This window comes from Zonotrichia leucophrys, chromosome 5 (assembly GCF_028769735.1).
Source record: "Zonotrichia leucophrys gambelii isolate GWCS_2022_RI chromosome 5, RI_Zleu_2.0, whole genome shotgun sequence".
Lineage (NCBI taxonomy): Eukaryota > Metazoa > Chordata > Aves > Passeriformes > Passerellidae > Zonotrichia > Zonotrichia leucophrys.
In genome coordinates this window covers 397,099-416,739 of record NC_088175.1, presented here as the reverse complement: position 1 = coordinate 416,739, position 19,641 = coordinate 397,099, and the positions used below count along the sequence as shown (strand labels likewise).

Genomic DNA, 19,641 nt, shown 5'->3' with positions numbered 1-19,641 from the left:
GAAAGGAAGGGAAAAGGATCACAGCTCTCTTCAGCTCTTTCTCAACTGGTTTATTCAGTTTACAAAAGACAAAGGATGAGGGCAGAAATTACAGCCATCTTTGAGTAAGGACTGCTGCAAAAAATATAATTAAATTTTCTGTGACCATATGGAAGACGAGTAGTAACAAATTTACAATGGGACAAGGGAGGGTAAATTAGATTTAGGAAATAGCTCCAACTTTCCAGCTGCTGCAAGAGCAGCAGAGAAGTGGAACTGCTTGAGGAGCTCATGACACTCCTTGCCTTGGAAGTGTTAAATGAGAGTAAACATTTGCCTCCTTGTGAGAGGGAGCTGAAATAGGTGCTCTCTATAAGCCCCTTCCACATCACCGTCCTGGCTCTGTATTTCCAGACAGCTCAGGGCCCAGTGTGGCACCAACCTGCTTTAGAAACTCACCACACCATTGCATAGTTTTTAAAAACCATTTCTGGCCACTACCTAAAGGAACAGTTAGCAGCCCAGGACAAGGTTCTGTGGCAAATTTCACATGAGAAAAAAGGTCTTAAAGATGAGAAGTAATAAATGTGCTTGGACCCTGACAAGGCTGGGTGTTCCAAACTAGTACTGCTTCAGTTACAGAGCAGGTGTGATTTAAATTGATTCTGCAGGAGTAGGAAATACAATTACCTACTCCCTGCTCAGCATCTGCCTACAGTGTAACCACTGTACTATGAGAAAACACAGTTATGTGCTCAGACTGGTGGTAGTGAACAGGAAAAATGAACCACTGGAAACTGGACCGGGACCTGTTCACAAACCAGCTGTCCAGGTCTGCTCCAACCTGTAGTGAGGTTAAAAAAATAAATACTTCAAGCTGGATTTCCACCCACCCCCCCATCATGAAGCTCTCACTGCATTTGTGGAAGACTGGTTAGGGAGGTGGGGAAAGACTGAAAGTAACAACATCTATGTATATATACATAGATATATATATATGTATATATATGTATATATATATGTGTGTGTATACAGATATATATATCATATATATGGATACTGGAAGAAGGAGATGAAATCATAGCATTTGTTCTTAAAATTTCCTCCGTCCCCTAATTATATACATTGACTTCTTTCATCAATAAAGTCATCCAGGCTATCAATGTGTCAGAGCACACACTGGTTTATATAAAATTCTTTCTACCAAAACAAGTAGTTTGGTAAAAATTGTCCCTTAGTTAAAGCAGGGCTGATAACTTACTGCACATAAGGAAGATCAGTGAGAGTCATATAACAAATGCTAGAACTGAACTCAGTCCAATATAAAATGGCCAGAATAAAAAAAATTATATAAATAGTCCTATGTACACTTTGGTTGCCAACTCTGGGGTTGACAACACTACAAGAGGCCATAACCTGACTGGCAGTGCAGGTCACCTGTCCACGGAAAAAAAAAAAAAGGAAAAATAAATCAGAATGCACCAAAAATAGTTAATGAGCAGAATTATGGTAATGATAAGAATTATGCTGCTTTGCTTTAAGGTGAAGAATTGCAGCATGTGGCTCACCAGCCACAAGGGTATCTTGTATCTCAGCAGCAAGAAACCAGTCCCCACCTTGCTGCCTGCTGCAGGCTCTGGCCAGCACCACCTCTGTGCCAAGGACACTCACCAGCCTGGCACTGCCACCCTGCGAGTAACACCTGGTCTGCAGCACACAGGGCAGCGGGGACACTTGACTGCCCCACACAGAGGAAAAAGACAAAGCAGCAAGATGCAGAACTGAGAAAGCCCAGCCTAGAAGAGGGGCAGCTGCAGGAGCTGTGAGGAGTAGACGGGGTAGCCCAGGGGCGGCTCGGCCGCCTGCACGGTCAGGTTGCGCAGCAGCGCCGGCTGTGCCTGGATGCTGTAGCGCTCCTCGTCGTCGTTGGTGGCGTAGAGCAGCTCCCAGGACAGGTTGGCCCACTGGCCCCTCACAGCTTCAGCATTGAGCTTTCCCACCTGCACCAGCAGCTCCTGCAGAGTGAGGACTCGCCCGGTGTAAATTCCCTGCAAGAACAAACAGATCAGGATGTCCGGGACATTGGCTGAGAAGAGACCAGAGCGTTTTGGTTGCAAAGCTCTGAGTGAAGCTTTGGGGCTGTGTGGTGTTTTTGGGGTTTGCAGGATGAAGGAGGAATTGAATTTGACTCTATGTTTTTAGGAGGTCAACTCATACAATATAAAATCATAAAATAATAAAAGAACATTAAACTATACTAAAGAATAGAGTATTTTGTACAAGTAAGTATCTTGTTAAGCCTTCTGTAAGTATCCTAACTAAAAACTCATAATTGACTCCTCAGAGTCCAACACAGCCTGATGGTGATTGGTCATTAAGTAAAAACATGAAACCAATCAAACAACCACCTGTTGGATAAACAATTTCTAAACCACATTCTAAAGCAGCAAAACACAGGAGAAGCAAAATGAGGTAATTATTGTTTTTATTTTTCTCTGAGGCTTCTCAGCTTCCCAGGAGAAAATCCTGGGCAAAAGGATTTTTCAAAAAACCATGACAGTAATAGGGCTGCACTCTACAAACACTTTAAACACAGCAAAGTATAAACCAGTCCCCTCCACTGGAATATAATCAGGAAACATTGCTGCATCTGAAGAACAGTGCAGTGGGGTTTTCAACAACAGTGGTGCCAGTTCCTCTTTAGGACAAATCAACACTGCTTGCCTTCATGGTTTAGAACACAATTACAAGAGGGGAAAAAAAAGAACAGTGAAAAAGAAACCCAAACTTTGAGTAACTTTTCTCCTTACCATGCTTGGGTCATGCCCCAGAGAGAACAGGTATGGCTTTTCCTGCAGAACTGCCTGCTGCCACTCCAGGTCTGACACCAGCCCAATGTACCAATCGCTTTCGTACCCCTCCAGGTAATTCACCAGCTCTCTGAAGTTCTCCACTGGGCCCAGGCTGGCTTTGTCCAGCATGAGTTTAAAGGTGTATCTGAAAGGTGCAGAATGTCACACAGTCACTTGTGTGGCAAAGGCAGGAGGGAGAAAGCTCTTCAGGCCACAGAGGGTGGAGAGGCTGCACCAACTCTGGCACAGTCACTGCTTGCCAGCTGAGTCCCTGCCAGTCTGGTTGTGCTTTTAGCTCACCCACATGTAAAACACATCAGCTTAAACACCTCTCATTCACCTCCAACACATCCCCAGTGCCTGATAATGGTTACTGCCAAATATCTAAACCCAGCACAACTGTTGAGAGCTGGGGTCAGTGAAAACAGGTTGTTTTTCCCAGTTAACACAGCAGATTGGAGGCAGCTGCTGTGGAGAAGAAAGAAGAACCTCCATACCACATGCCAGGCAGTATTTATATAGGAAAAACCTACAAATAAATTTAAACTATATGGGTTTAACCAAACATTAATGAAATGGCACTTCTCTATATAAATTTCTAATCTCAGAAATTGTTTTTTTTTCTTTTACCTGAATGCTTTTAATGCCAGCTGGAAGAGCTCTGGTTTGCCTGTGAGCCAGCCCAAGCCAGCAGACCAGGGGATGCCGCCCGTGTAGGCCCTGAAGACGTGGCGAGGGGCAGGCACGGCGTTGTCCAGCCCAAACAGCCCAAAGCAGCACGACAGCACCCCCAGGATGTACAGCTCCTTCAGAGCTTCATCTTCCATCAGCTCTGTCAGCAAGCTGGAAGGCTTCTCTTGCAGATGAAAGAAGTCCAGCTGGCTCAGAACAAAGTGGTACCATTCCTCAGGAAACCTCTGCCTCATTTCACTGACTTTGGAAGAAGGCACTGGTGCTGTTCTCCATTCTTCAGGGATGCTCAGCAGCTCTGAGTAAGAGCAACTGAATTCTACACGAGGTACAACTTCTGGCTGCTTCCCTTTGTCCACAGCAGGCAGCCCAAGCACCACAGTCCTGTTTAATTTATCTTCTGGAGACATTTCTTGTAGGAAATCTTGGCTCTGTGTTTCTATGGACCCTGGAATAGACAGGTGCACTTTGGGTGTCAGTCCCAAGTGCCCAGCATCTTTTCTGTCTCTTGTTCTGCTACTGGGTTCAAAATCAAAAATGTCACTATCATCAGTCCAGTCCTCCACTGTATCAACACTAAAGCTGTCTTCTTCCCTCAGAGCTCTGCATCCTTTCACTGCTCCACTGTGCTGATTTTCTGGAAATGATTCTTGTTTGTTCCTGTTGGCACTGCCTGGGCTTTCCCACGTCTTGGATTTTTTATAACAATACTGGACAAGCATCCACACAAGCACTTTCACAAAATCATCTTTCAGGTGCTTTAAATTCTCATGGGAATCAATTATTCCAGATAACACATTCCTGGCATCAGAATAGAGCCTCACAGGAACCACAGTACAGGGAGTCAGGATGTGCCCAAAATGGGGATTGGGAGACAGAATCTTTGTGTGCTCCTGCTGTTCAAAGGCCATTTCAAAAATTTCATCCACTCTGTGAGCTTCAGCAGCATGGCAGGATGTTTCCTGCAGTTCTAGCCCCTAAAGCACACATGAAAACCTGTTAGTCTACACCAGGACATAACTTTAAATGCCAGCATTTTGCCTGCAACAGAATTATTCTGAATAAAATGATTGTCAGTATTTCCACAACTGAATCTACAAATCTATCCAGAGATAACAGCAATAACAAAGCACTCACTGCAATATTAGGCACAGATCAGTGTCTTAAATAAATCTTTGCTTGATGCAAATCTTATTAGCCAGCTTATTAAAGATATTCTGTCACAAGCTAAATGATAAAAAAAATTTCACATCTGCTACTCATGTAAATTGCAAGGCTAATTAGTACAACACTCATCTTAGGAAATTAAATGTAAATCAGTTACACTGCTGAAATGTTACACAGCAAAATGTTTGCATGATTTCCAAACATCAACATCTCAGTGCTCAGCATGCAATTACCTTAATGTTCACACCACAGTATGTGAAGCCTTTTTCCAGCACCAAAATCCACATCAGCCTGTCCTGGAAGCGGCACAAGTAATGAGACCCAGGCAGAGACAGACCTGGGCAAGAAAAGAAACCAAACAAAAACTGCTCATTACCTTTTCTACATGCCAAGGGAAGGATTTGACACAAACACAAAATATTTCTGCATCAGCAGAAATAACTGGCACCTTAGAAATAACTAGCACCTTAAAATCTTGGAAAAACTGGCTGAAACTGCAGCTTTGAAAAAGCTGTGGAAAGCTGGAAAACCTCACACAACTGCAGGACTACATTATTCACACCAGACCAGGGTTAAACAACTCCACCCTCAACTCCCTTTGCAGAGATGACTTTCATGATTAAAGATCATTTTTGGCTGCATTTCCAACCACAGAGTTCCCACTGGAGTGTTCTCTGGAGACCTGAGGTCCTCCTTGCTGAGAATACATTACAGAATCATTCTATAGCACAGGAGTTTCCTAATGGCCCAATTTGCTGTGGAGTGGGAAGTTTATTTGTTATCACAGAAATAAAAATATAATTGAACTGGAATTTGAAAATCAGGTCCTGAAGAACAGCAAATTAGTACTCAAAAGAAAAAAAAAACCACCCAAACTTTTTTTTAACCTCTGTCACAAAAAAAAGCAATGCCAAATTTCCTAAGAACTGGTGGTTATTCTGTATTTGAACCATATCTGAATGTCAATCCCATAACACAATGGTTTTATTCTTAAGCATGACATTTGCTGCCAGTTTATGACCTGCTTCTGCTGTCACTCATGTCTGGTGACCACTCACAGAACATTTTAGTTTTAAAATGTTGTAAGGTGAAATCAGTGAAACCAACCATTAAACAGTAGTTAAAATTTAAGTAACCTTTTCTAACCCACTGAGCTAATGAAGTGCATTTTCTTGCTAACATTTTGCAAAGACTTTAATTCCTTTCTTGCTAGCAGTTAAAACTACTAAAACTCCTTTACGCAGAAAAAACTCTGGGTTTAAATTAGCGACACACAAAGTGGCATCACTTCCTTTTGAACTCATCTGAGAACACCAGAGTTTTTCTTGCTTCAAGACATTCATTCACAGATTTTCCCATTAAAAAAGAGACTTTTTACCCCTCAAGACTAGTGTTTTAAATTATTTATTCTAAGGCATACATGCCACCACAGTCATGATGGCAATGGGGGAAAAAACCCTTATTAAAATATGTATATTTATAAAATATAGATAGATAGATAGATAGATAGATAGATAGATAGATAGATAGAATATATATATGACAGATAGCTACATATTAATATAATAAACATATCTATTGTAAGTAGAAAACAGTAGACAAACTGAAGTATCCTTCTTTAGAGAAAAAAGACTTCTTGGTTTTATTGAGTACCTCTCTCTAACCAGTGATGCAAGTGCAGCACATATTTCCCAGTAAAGCACCTGGATATTTTCTTCAGAAAAGCCTGATTAAGGTTAACTTCCACTGCCTTCAAATATTAGGCCACTTTTTCCAGCCATAAGCCATTTTCTAAGAGGCTCATGTAAATATTTGCCTCTTGTCTAAGGGCTACAATCTTTTGATTATTTAGGTTACACAAAGGCTGTTTCTCAAGAAAATGACCTTGCAATTTTAAAACAGTTACTCTGTCTCCAGCTGGGGAAAATACTGGGCATTTCTTCACCTCTGCCTCTGTAATTCTGTGAAAATCCCATCACAATGCCTTTACCAGGCTGTAAACCCACAAATTCTGTGAAAATCCCATCACAATGCCTTTACCAGGCTGTAAACCCACAAATTCTGTGAAAATCCCATCACAATGCCTTTACCAGGCCGTAAACCCACAAGTGCTGCTACAATCCCACCCCAACTGCCTGCACAAGATAAGACATTAAATCTTATCAATGGGTTTGTTCTCAGCTGTTTATTTAGGCTACATCATGTATTTCACCATAACCAGTTACCACAAAGTCACCTTCTGGATGCTGAGTAACGGGATGGATGCAGAGACAGACAGACCTACAGACAGCAGGCTGACACACATCCTTATTTTTGCTGTCTAAACCCAATTTACTGCCTCCAGTTAGGTGGGATGAATGCATTCCATTCTTTTTATTCAGTACACAAAGATTAGGACTGATACTGTTTCACCCCCATTTAGTCTCTCCTTAAAGGTAACCAAAGATTTCTTTTTTTATAGGATTGTAACAAGCAGACATTGTGGAATCATTAGCTGGAAAAGATCTCCCAGATCATCAAGCCCAGCCTTTGACTGAATACCACCATGAAACCATTTCACAACCTGCTACATCTCCTTGTTTCTGGAATGCTCCCAGGGATGGGGACACCACCACCTTACTGGGGAGCCTGTTCCAATGCTTAAACATTTGTCCAGTGAAAAAATTTTCCCCAATATCCAACCAGAACCTCCCCTGCTGCAACTTGTAGCTGTTCTATTCTTTTCTATTCTTCCCCTTTGTCCTATTGTTGGTTGTACAAGAAGGATAAAAGTAACCACTTCATCCTGAGCAATCTCTGAATATCAGATTTAACCCAGCTGTGAAACTTGGTTTTCAACCACTGATTCTCCTCCCTTCACAAGGATCCAATCCCAAGGGGCTTAGGGCATTGGGAGGGATCTGATCCAAACAGTTTTGGGGCCTTGGGAGGGATCTGATCCCAAGGGGTTTGGGGCATTGGGAAGGATCTGATCCCAAGAGGTTTTGGGGCCTTGGGAGGGATCTGATCCCAAGGGGTATAAGGCACTGGGAGGGATCTGATCCTGAGGGCTTTAGGGCGTTGTGAGGGATCCAGTCCCAAGGGTTTTAGGGTGTTGGGAGGGATCTGATCCTGAGGGCTTTATGGCATTAGGATGGATCTGGTCCCAAGGGTTTTAGGGCATTGGGAGGGACCTGATCCAAAGGGTTTTAGGGCCTTGGGAGGGATCTGATCCCAAGGGTTTTAGGGCCTTGGGAGGGATCTGATCCCAAGGGTTTTAGGGCCTTGGGAGGGATCTGATCCCAAGGGTTTTAGGGCATTGGGAGGGACCTGATCCAAAGGGTTTTCGGGGCCTTGGGAGGGATCTGATCCAAACACTTTTGGGTCCTTGGGAGGGACCTGATCCCAAGGGGTTTGAGGCACTGGGAGGGATCTGATCCTGAGGGCTTTAGGGCGTTGTGAGGGATCGAGTCCCAAGGGGTTTGAGGCATTGGGAGGGATCTGATCCCCAAGGGTTTTAGGGCATTGGAAAGGACCTGATCCCAAGGGGTTTGGGGCATTTGGAGGGATCTGATCCCAAGGGTTTTAGGGCCTTGGGAGGGATCTGATTCCAAGGGTTTGGGGCATCGGGAGGGATCTGATCCCAAGGGGTTTAAGGTGTTGGGAGGGATCCAATCCCAAGGGGTTTAAGACATTGGGAGGGATCCGATCCAAACAATTTAGGGGCATTGGGAGGGATCTGATGCCAAAGTTTTGTCTGGAAAAGCACATTTGCTGCACTATTTATCTGCATCATTGCAGAGCGTTCCCTGTACGCACCCAGGCCGCCGGCCGCCAGCGCAGACTGCAGCGCCGCCGCCAGGCCGGGCACCAGCTGCCGGTAGTAGACGGTGTCGGAGCAGACGCAGGCGGTGCCGCCCGCGGGGCCCGGCCAGCTCCGCAGCGGCCGCGGGAAGCCCACCAGGAACACGGGCAGCGTGAAGAGCGGCAGCAGGGGCGAGGAGAGCAGCGCCGCCACGGCCACCAGGGCCAGCAGCACGGGGAAGAAGGCGACGTTGAGCGCGATCAGGGCGGCGCTGGATCTGCGGCGCTGCTTCTTCTCCGTCCACGAGGTCAGCAGGATGGCCATGGCAAAGTGCAGCTTGGACAGGAACTGCAGCAGCCGATCCCGCAGGAGACCGACCTGGGACACAGGGGCAGGAAGAACAGGGTTTGTAGCCTGCAGCACACTCGGCACAGATACAGTAACTTAAAGAAAATAAAGCATGGCTATCCATTGCTTGGTGTGAGAATATATCTTAGTACAGGAACATGGCAATGACAAAGTGCAGCTTGGACAGGAACTGCAGCAGCCAATCCCGCAGGAGGCCGACCTGCGGCTCAGGGGCAGGAAGAAGAGGGTTTGTAGCCTGCAGCACACTCTACTACATAGAGTATGTAGCCACAGCATAGCTACAGTAATTTTATGAAAATGAAGCACGGCTATCATTGCTTGGTGTGAGAATATATCTTAGTACAGGAAGATGGCCATGACAAAGTGCAGCTTGGACAGGAACTGCAGCAGCCGATCCCACAGGAGGCCGACCTGCAGCAGGAAGCACAGGGTTTGTAGCCTGCAGCACACTCGGCACAGATACAGTAATTTTATGAAAATGAAGCATGGCTATCATTCCCTGGTGTGAGAATATATCTTAGTACAGTTTTTAGCTTCTGTCTGCTGGGTCTTGGCCCCTGTTGTAATTCTCCAACAGAAATAGATATTTCAGAAAACAATTATCTGCTTAATTTTACAATATGACCATTACCCATTTCCATATTTATAAGGAAAGCCTTATAAATATGATTGTCTGGCAAAAGATTTTGAGAATATGGAAACTATAAGCAAGATTGAAATGAAAGCAAGCTTTGAGATACCTCAGTTACTGAACAACTGGAAAACAATGGTGTGGCCAGCTGAATGTGATCCCCTTTTGATGGAACAACACCCTCTGTTTGCAGACAGGCCCAAGGGTCAGAGCAGACCCTGCCAGCTTGGCAGAAGGGGCCCAAAGAGGAGTTTTTAGGGTTTAAAATGTAACACAGTATAGTAATGTAGTGATTCTTATAGGCTGTATGTAAATGCTATAGGATTTGTATATTGTACTAGATTGGTTAGTGAGAATTAGAATATTCAACACAGAAGATTTATTGTAATGGGAACCTCATTCTCTTACCTTTTTACTCTCTCACCCTCTCATTCTCTCTCCCCCTCTCTTCTCTCGGGCCTGCTCCAAGCTGCAGCTGGCGGCTCCAAGCAGGGCCCTGCACCCAGGCCCTTTGCAATAAACCACCCAGGCCCTTTGCAATAAACCACCCAGGCCCTTTGCAATAAACCACCCAGGCCCTTTGCAATAAACCACCCAGGCCCTTTGCAATAAACCACCCAGGCCCTTTGCAATAAACCACCCAGGCCCTTTGCAATAAACCACCCAGGCCCTTTGCAATAAACCACAGGTTCCACAACCTGGCTTCAGAGATCTCTCATCTCCGACCCTCCCACCTCCCCACGCTCCTACAATTACCAGCAAGAGTTTGATTCCTGTATCAAGGCTCTTGTTCCACCAGAGGTCTGGATTAACCACCAACATTTGTGCTGCTGACACAACCACCATGTCTAGTAAGGCATTTTCTGTATTTTGCCAGACCTAAAATAGAGATATGTTAGAAATACATTAAAAACCACATCTACTTATCTCTGCTTTCATAACCTGGGATATTTCTTCCAGGTCACTTTGGTTCTCAAGTCATGTAGAAGAGCATTTCTAAGGCTAACATATTTAAAATTCAAATTACCATCCTGAACATCCTTGTGAATCCAATGGAAACAGACACGGAATGCAGGTTTTGTAGGGAATGGTCAAGTGACAGGAATGCTATCATAGCAAACGGAGACACTGCAATTGAAACAAAAGCATCACTGACCTTCCAAAAATGTAAAAAAAAGCAAACAGAGGTAAGCAGTCTTATTGCAGAATGGAAATCCCAGCAGAAAAAGAGAAACCTTCCCCTCATCAACACAAACTCCTCTTTGTATTACACTCCAACAATATTGAACAATTTGTTTGCACTAATGGCCTTGGACAACAAACATTTACATCGATGCTTAGCTCTTACTTGCTATTACTTCTTTTGTCCTTTATTTGTTTCTCCAAATAAGTACAAATAAACATGGAATAGCAGTCATCAATCTACTTTCCCAAACTAATACTTCTGTATGAAATTAAATAATTTAAATCAATATTTATTCCCTCAAAGTAGATGCATTTGTCTCTAACCTACCAGAGAAAGGAGGCTCTTTCCTTTACCAGCAAGCTCTAAGAACCAAATATTTAGTCAGCTTGAAGACTTTCAACTCATTTTGTTTCCAAGTACATCTTTTCAAAAGATGGTACTGCAGTTGTAACTAAAATCCTTTAAAAGGCCCTGCTTTCTCAGCTGGGCTTTTAAAAGGCTCAATTTTTTAGGTTCACCCCTATAAAAGAAATAAATCACTTCCAAATTTAATCACTTTCAAATATGCTGGACCAGTAACTTTGACCTCAATAGACAATTTAACAAGACATCAACAAGTATTTCCAGCCACTTGGTTGCCCTTGGTTCATTCACAGAATCTTGCACATAGAGCAATTCTAGAGTTTCAATCTCCCTACAAGCATCATCTAACAAACAACAGACAGTGGTGTATTCCTACCTAGTGTTAGTAAAATCCTCCTGACAACACCAACTTTCATTAGCCTTCTTTGCTTCTCCATGAACACAGCCACAGTCCTGACATCCTTTGGGTAAAAGGGGTTTCTGAAGACTCCAAACAAGTAAACTCTCTGAATCTCTCTAAGAATCCACATCATTACAAGTAATAGGATCAGAATGTAACTTGCTATGGCCTGGGGTCTGCCTTGGGAAGATGATGAGGAGCCTGCAAATTGATGCAGCAGGCCTGCTTCTGTGAGAGCAAACGCCAACACAGTCACGTAGAAAATAAATTCCCTCCACCCAAATTGTAATCTAAGACCTCTGTGAGCATTTTTAGCTTTGCTGGAGGCTAAATGGCTGATCATGGTGTGTTTGAAGGCAAACCCAATCTCACTTAGGTTAAGACTCAGTATGAACCCAAATCCAGTCATGAAGAGGATCACACCGAGGGGGCTGGGAATGAAATACGATGCTATTGCTGTTCCAGCAGAAATGAGAAACATTACTAACAACCTGTGAAGGAGAAAATAAAGAAGATTTGCTTGAAAAGAAAAAGGTTATAAACAACACTGATATATTTTACAATTGTAGAAACATTTACTTGGTGTTACTTGACATTGGTGAACCTCCTAGTCCAAACTCCAACAGTTGTTCCATTCCCCAGAGAAAAAGTGCATCAAGTGGGGGCAGAATTCCCATTGCCCACAAGAATGGCAGAAAAAGAAACAGGATGTGCAAAATCTGGTTTGTCTGCTCTAGAATGGGTGCGTTGACAGCAAACCTGGATAAAAGAAGAAATGCATTTGAATTCTGTGAAAGGAAAAATAACTTCTGTGTGGGAAGACTTCCTGTTTAATTGCTACAGCAAATCCCAAAGTAAAAACCTTACACATTCAACCTATAAAACCCAATGAGTATCTTTAAAAAGGAAAAATAAGCAAATATATTTATGCTTGGGACAGTAACACATTAATTAGAACACCAGAACACTAAATTTTCATTTACAGACTAAATTTTCATTTAAAAGTTTTGAAGCCTTCAGATGAATACAGTGATGCAATTATCCCAATTATTTTTGCTACTGCTGTGATAATACACTGAAAAAATACTCGTGCAAAAAATAAACATCTACAGGCTCCAAGGCCTCAACTGTTTAACAAAAAATTGCAAAGTGTTTTTTCAGAGACACAAAAGCAGAATTTTATGCAATTTCAAGGCCCAAGATCTAAGCTTTAACACTAGAACTGGCATGTTGCCTGTACACCTCCTCCAGATAATACTGTATATTCCTAAAGAGGGAATATATTTCTACATAAAAATGTCAACATCTTCTTGCAAAAACACAAAGATCAGCATTAGAAATTTGCATAAATTCTAACCTAGATGTAGTTTACCAACTAAAGGTGGTAGACTGCCAAGATATTTGGTTTCCCTCTCCATTTTAATAAGTAAGCAAGCCTCAGTGGAATTTTATCAGGAATTTTGACAATGTCTTAACCTTCTCCTCAGGAAATGGAATAGAAGGATTTGGAGTCCAAGACCACATGTGGAATTCTCATACCTCACCTGAGGTGGCAATTAGGGTAAATCATTAACAAGGACATCTCCCAGTGCAAAACCAGCAAATTCAAACATGCTTTTTTAAATGTATCTGAAGTTACCCATCCATAAAATATTACATGTGATAAAGTGCTATAAATATCACCTGACAGGGAGAAAGAATGCAGAGAGTAAATCTAAAAGCATCTTGTTTTAGGACCCTGATACTACAAATAATTCAGCTGAGACACTCATCTGAAAAACAGAAATGTGACTCTCCTAATTTGTAGACTGACAAAGCTCTTTGGTATTGGAAAAGCATTTAAAAATCCAAGTTCCAAATCTGCATCACAAAGCCACAGCAATATTCCCATTTGCATATCCATTCATCAAAACAAAATTCAAGGGTTTTGGGTTCTTTTTTTTGCCTGTTGTATAAAAGCCTGTGCTATCACTTTACAGAGCTTAAATTAGAAAGTATTCCAGGATGAAATCTGGACATAAATCCAGTAATCCTGAAGCTTGCAGTGTTTAGATTTATGATTCCAGGTCAGGAACATGTGTTTTCAAAGCACATCCTTTAAAAGGACGTATTTGCAAATGCTCCAATACAAAAATATGAAAAATGACATGGTAGAAAATAAGTTTTAACCTATCTCTTACAAACTGCTCTTCCTAGTTTACATGGGATGCTATAAAATTTTAAGAACCTTTTATAGACAGCATAGAACATCAAATTTTATCACATGTGCATCAATCCTCTTCCTTTGAAGTTACTACACTTGATTAGAATCTCAAAATAAATTTTCCCTGGAAAAATAATTTAACCTTTCCCATCAAAAATACACAGAATAACCATCACTTAAAGTGGTTAAATCCATTATTACATTTACCTGCATGCAAGATCCACTGCAATAAAGACAAAAATGTAGAAAGGTCTCATCAGAGCAGTGATTTCATAAGTATCCAGTGCTTGGAAAGTGGCTGTTTCAGTGGCTGTGTTTATGATTAATGAATACTCTCCTATACATATGGTCACCCATCCAAACACAAAGATCACAACAGTTCCTCCAATGTTGCTGTATAACAAGGTTATTCTGTTTGGCAGCAAATACCAAGTTCCCAGCCCACACAACACCCCTGCCAGAAGGGAATGCAATACAGTGTTGATTATGTACTTCTTGCCAGGAATAATAAATTTTACTGTCTCTGAACCTACACAGCTGGAAAATTCAAACTCATCTTCATCTGTCAGGGTACTCTGAATTTGCATTCTTTCTACTGTCACTGTTTTCTGCTTTGCATAGAGGTTTGTCATCTGAAGAGCAAGAGCAGTAACAAACATGAGTCCTCCTGACAGGGCTGCTGTGCACAAGTCCTGCATCACCCCCAGCTGGTACAGGAGTGTCCCCACTCCTCCCCAGAGCCATGGGGTCAGGAAAAGGATGATCTGGTTCACATAGATGTAGGGAGGGGCACAGTAGCCTAATTTGAACCTGGGGCCTCCCAGCAGGGTCTGAGGGAAGCGCTTCAGGAAGAACTCCTGCTTGTAGTCATTGAGCAGGGGGACATCTGGCCCCATCCTGTGGCTCAGCAGGGCTGGCTGGGGATCATCTTTCCTGCAGGAGAACAGGAAGGAAAACATGGACACATTACTGACTGTGGAATTCAGAACCCAAGGAATTCTTGTGTCTTCTTTTATTTACCAAGCTACAGTGGAATTCTGACATGTTGCTGTTAGAATTCTCAGAATACAATAAGCAAACCTCTACTTTAAAATGTGAACACATTCTTCCATCTGAAGGGTGCAAATAAAAATATATAACCTGCTCTTGGGAGATGACAAAACCTACCCATCTTCCCATCAGAATACCTTCCTAAAACTGACATTCTTCCCACTCAATCTGATTGCAATCCCACTTTGGCACAGACCTCCAATTCCAAATCCTGTTAAGGATCTCTGTGTATTGAATCTGTGATTCCAGTGAGCAGCCACACAATGCAGGGACTCAGGCACACAGAGGTCTCTGTAAAAAAAGAAAATAACTTTATGCAATAAACTTTTTCTACATAAATATGTGAAAGTATTACATGCAATAAAGCTTTTTCAACATAAATAAGTCAAAGTATTACAAATTGTTTTCCACACCAGCACTGTTACCATCCTCCCTACACAGCCCTGCTGCAGGACATGATCTCAGGGTAAACTAAAATAAGCAGTTCACTTTCTGCTTTCTAAAACTTATAAATTAAAAAAAAAAATCAAACACAATATTTGTGAGTTGTAGCAGAATTAGGATATATTCTTCATGGTGCCAATGGAAAAAGCTGAAAGAAGGGAAAAAAAGATACTTGTAGACATTTTAAACAACCCATCAAACAGAAATAGGTTTGAATGCTCATTTACAGAGGATCAGGCAATGTAGAAACAATGAATGTAAGGTGAGAACTGTGATATTCAAATATAATTCAGTGCTACTAATCATGAAAGCAAGAATCTATGAGTGACAGGCAGAAATACTCAAGCTAAGAAATAGGGTGAAAAAAACAGCACAAAAAAAAGCAGTGCCAATGTCATTAATAATAACTCTATAAAATAGATTGTGTGCATTAGGAGATGTGCAAGGACAGAAATTCTGACTTTCTTCCACTGGAGCTGTACAATCTGATGAACACCCACTGCCATCACTGGTGAGACATTAAAAATTAAACATTTGGCTGCCACAGAATCCTCAAACTACTGGGATCCCTTTTTGCCACAATACCACACATTTCTGAGCCCTTCTGAGAACAATTCACCTCATTTATTTAAACAGTATCAGTCACTTGAATGTTGGTAGATGCTGATCATTGGGGAATGAAGCTGCAAACAGTGCAAATGAGATTTTATGCATTATCATGACTGAAAATTTACATTCTACATCCACTAAGTCAATATACTTCATCATGGAAAGCAGAACCCCACAGGCTCTGTAACCACTCTTTATGTAGGCTGCGGATTTTTGGGGTTTTTTTTCAATAAAATATTGAAAAAACAGGGTTTTTTTGATCCTACTATTTTAAGCCACTGAAAGTTTCTCAAATGTAAGAAGGCAGCAGTCAGTCCTGCTGGAACTAATGGAAAAGACACATGTTGACAAAGGACAGGGGAATTTATCCCAGTCAGCTCAGGAATTTGAGAATGCAACAGCGGCACACCCAACTAAAACCAAATTTCAAATGTAATTATAAAATATCACAATTGAATCAATCTTCTTTAGAAAAATAAGCACTGTTTAGAGGGTGCATGGGCATGGAGCTTAAGTTGCTGGGATAGCTACATGCAGTAGAAGATTTACAGGCATGGAAATGACAGAAGCTGAGTTGAAAAAGAAAATAGAGAACCAATAGGTGCAGAGTTTTCCTTGAAAAACAGTTTTTGGGCAGCTGTGTTTTTCTGCTCTGAGAAAGGCTATTTTTGTTTCAAGTTCCAGTCTGCATTTGTGTTTGTCAGTTTATATTGCTAACCAAATGTTAACAAAACATTCCCCTTACAGTTTCTGTGTAAACAATAGGCATCTCTGTGTGAGACACAAGAATCTACGCACATAAACAATATAGTTCCACTTGGCTCTGCTCCAGAACGAGCCATAAAAAGAGGTGAATTTATTTACTGAAGCTTGCTAACTATGGAAACTCTTCCCTCTGCTGTTCTCCTGGCTTCGAACTACTCAGGTAGCACATCAGGACTTCAAAGAGGGACTCACCCGTGTGTTATTTCTGTGCAAAGCCCTAGCAACGAGGCTGCACACATTTGTGAGTGTTTACAGGACCTGGCTTCAATGCACATTCCTGACTTACAGGCCCGGCCCCACTTTGACAACTTGCCTGGATACCCAAACAAGCCCTAACACAACAGTCTGTCATCACCGGGGGGATCTGTGCCACTTGGATGGTATCACAGCAGGCATGGAAAAAGGGCTTTAACACCATAAAGTCACTTCACAAGTTTTCCCTGCAATAACCTCATTATTACAAAAGGGAAAAAACAAACCTTGCCACAAATTCAGGCAGGAATTCACAGGAGGGCACGATTTTTTTTCTAAATGAACACCATCCTTCACGTGGGCTGATGGCAGATCAGCCGAGTTTGGTTTGCTTTTATTTTTAGCAGATTACAGAGTTTGTGTACAGCTGTCTGCCACCTAAGCAGCTGAAACACTGGTTTAAAAATCCTTATCTCGGTGGTCTTACAGGTGTTTAAGGGCAGGGGTTAAAAAGCACCTGCTAGCCAAGCTGGAGATGATAAGGGAGGTGGGAGGTGGAGGGGCGGCTGTGGCATCCCACAAAATCCAGATGCTCCCACACACCGGGTTAAGGATTCCCCGGAGGAACATCCATGGCTGAAGACCCCAGTTTGCTGCAGGCCAGCTTGCAGCCAGGAGGATCAGCAGTGCTGACTCCATTCCCCAGGGGACACCGCATTTAGGACCGCACATCCCATCAGTTATGGGATGAGCATCCCGGGATCACCTTTGGGAAGGTCGCTGGCCTCTTCCCCCCGCGGCACCGCTGCCCCTCACCAGAGGGGTTCCCACCGGGGCCACCATGCTTCCCACCCACCCAGCTCCCCTCACCTCCTCTGCAGGCTCTGAATAAAAACACCCAACACCCAGCGAGTACAAAAACACCTCTGCGGTCTGCGGAGGGGAAGGGCCCGGGGGCAAACCCACGGCGGGGATGGCACCTACCTGCGGCCCGAGCTCGGAGCGGGCAGGGGGCGGCAGGGCACGGGGCCGAGCGGGCGCTGGGAGATAGAGGAGGAGGAGGAGGAGGAGGATGGCGGAGCGCTGCCGTTCTCTGCCCGCCCCTTTTTCCCGCCCCTCAGCGGCCGCCGCCATTTTGCCCGCCTGAGGGAGGCGGTGGGGACGCGCTGCCTGCGGGAAATGGCTCCGGCCGGCCCCGGCCCCGCTCCCGGCGCTGCTCCCGGCGGGGTCGGTACCGCAGCGCTGAGGGGCCGCGGTGCTCCCGCTCCCTCACGGGTGAGGGCAGGATCCCAGAATGGATCCGGGTGGAAAAGACCTCTGGCATCATCGAGTCCAGTCCATGGCCATACTATGGCACTGAGTGCCCGACCAGTCTCTAACACCACCGGCGACCGTGACTCCGCCGCTCCCGGGGCCCGCCCATTGCAATATCTGATCTTTCTTCCTGGAAAAAATTCCTCTAATGTCCAATTTACCTCCCCTGGTACATGTTCAGACTGTGTCCTCTCATCCTGCTCCTTGTTCCTTGGAAGCAGATCCCGATCCCCACCTGGCTTCACCCTCCCGTCAGGGAGTTAAAGAGAGCGAGAAGGTCCCCAGCATTCTGACACCATAACAGAATAACCCTAAAAATTCCACTAATCTTGAATATTAATGGCATTTATGTATTAACTAATTCAATATATGAACACTGGTTTTAGCCTCAGAACCAAATTAATTCTGTTTTCTTCTAGCATTCAGTGGCAAACTGAAATATAAATCCAAATGCTGCCCCTTCAAATTACACCCGTTAAACACTGAGAATATTTAACAGAGTCAGCACGCATAATATAATTAATATCTAATAATACTAAAATGTATAATTCAGTGTATTAACACCAGGGCACACATCTACCTTAATCCCTGTTAGAACAATCACCATGTAGATAGTTAGGAACAGTTATATCCATTTAAATCTGAATATGTAATTTGACACACAAGCATGTGCTTGGAATTTTAGACAATGGATTGACTGGGAACAGTTCTCATCAGAAGCATCATAACATTTTTGTAGGTCTGTTAATCTTTATTCTTCAGAGATAATAAAAAGGCAGTTGGATTGGGGAATCCAGTGTAAAACCTTGGAAACATCACCAGAGGACGATGATCATTTGTCTTTATTGAATTTCCTTTAAATGTACTTCAGTAGCACAGATAATTCCATCCTCTTGCACAATCAATTTTAAAAAAATATGGTTTTTTCACTATCCTTGATCTAATATTTTTTCATCCCCTCTTTCAAATGCATCTGTTGCAATCCTATTAAAATTATTTATATCTCATAGGTATTCCAAGGTAAATAGCATTTCTTTGCAATTCCCTAAAGATGGGTAGCAGGTATTTACTTTTTGGTTGTCAAGTTTCATCCTGTCCCAGTTTGCCAATTCAGTTACAGCTTTGTAAAGATGACAATTCTCTTCTGGAATGTTTAAATCCTAAATAACAACAGCGGAGTGAGGGAAGCAGTCACTGGATTTATTTCTTTGCAAGTTCTGCTGCTTGTGTTTCAAAACTCACATAAAGCTCCTTCAAAACTCCAAGGAATCATTTCCTATATTTTCACTTCTTGCTCAAAAAGAATAAATCAGAATTTCAGGCAGTGCAAACTGACTACTGGTGAAGGGAGCATAGTAATTTATTTCTCTTAAGAGTTCTAAGAGTTTTCTTGTTCATATAAAATAAGATAAAACTTGCCAACAGAATAACTGTTCAAGGTAAATTCTGCTGACCTCCAGCTGTCTTTTTTTCTGGATATCACACAATATATAGCTGGAAACATGAACTATCTCACTGAATTTAACAGGACTCCTGATCCTCTTAAAATTATGATACACATAAACCATTTCCAGATTTTGGACTTGGTTTTTGGCTTGCCTGTTCAGTTTGTGAAAAGTCTGTTAGTCCTAACTCCCTGAATA

General features: G+C 42.8%; 1 protein-coding gene across 1 annotated transcript; it reads right to left on the bottom strand.

Moving 5' to 3' along the window:
• Positions 1-61: 61 nt before the first annotated feature.
• Positions 62-17,827, bottom strand: PCNX4 (pecanex 4). Its single transcript, XM_064713954.1, has 12 exons — positions 17,669-17,827; positions 14,871-14,965; positions 13,832-14,557; positions 12,001-12,180; positions 11,398-11,912; positions 10,500-10,600; positions 10,229-10,351; positions 8,487-8,850; positions 4,922-5,025; positions 3,462-4,498; positions 2,790-2,976; positions 62-2,027 (listed from the first exon to the last, which is right to left on the bottom strand). Exons 3-12 carry the CDS (start codon positions 14,518-14,520, stop codon positions 1,776-1,778), a joined length of 3,552 nt encoding a protein of 1,183 aa, XP_064570024.1. The 5' UTR covers positions 14,521-14,557; positions 14,871-14,965; positions 17,669-17,827; the 3' UTR covers positions 62-1,775.
• Between the last annotated feature and the right edge of the window lie 1,814 nt (positions 17,828-19,641).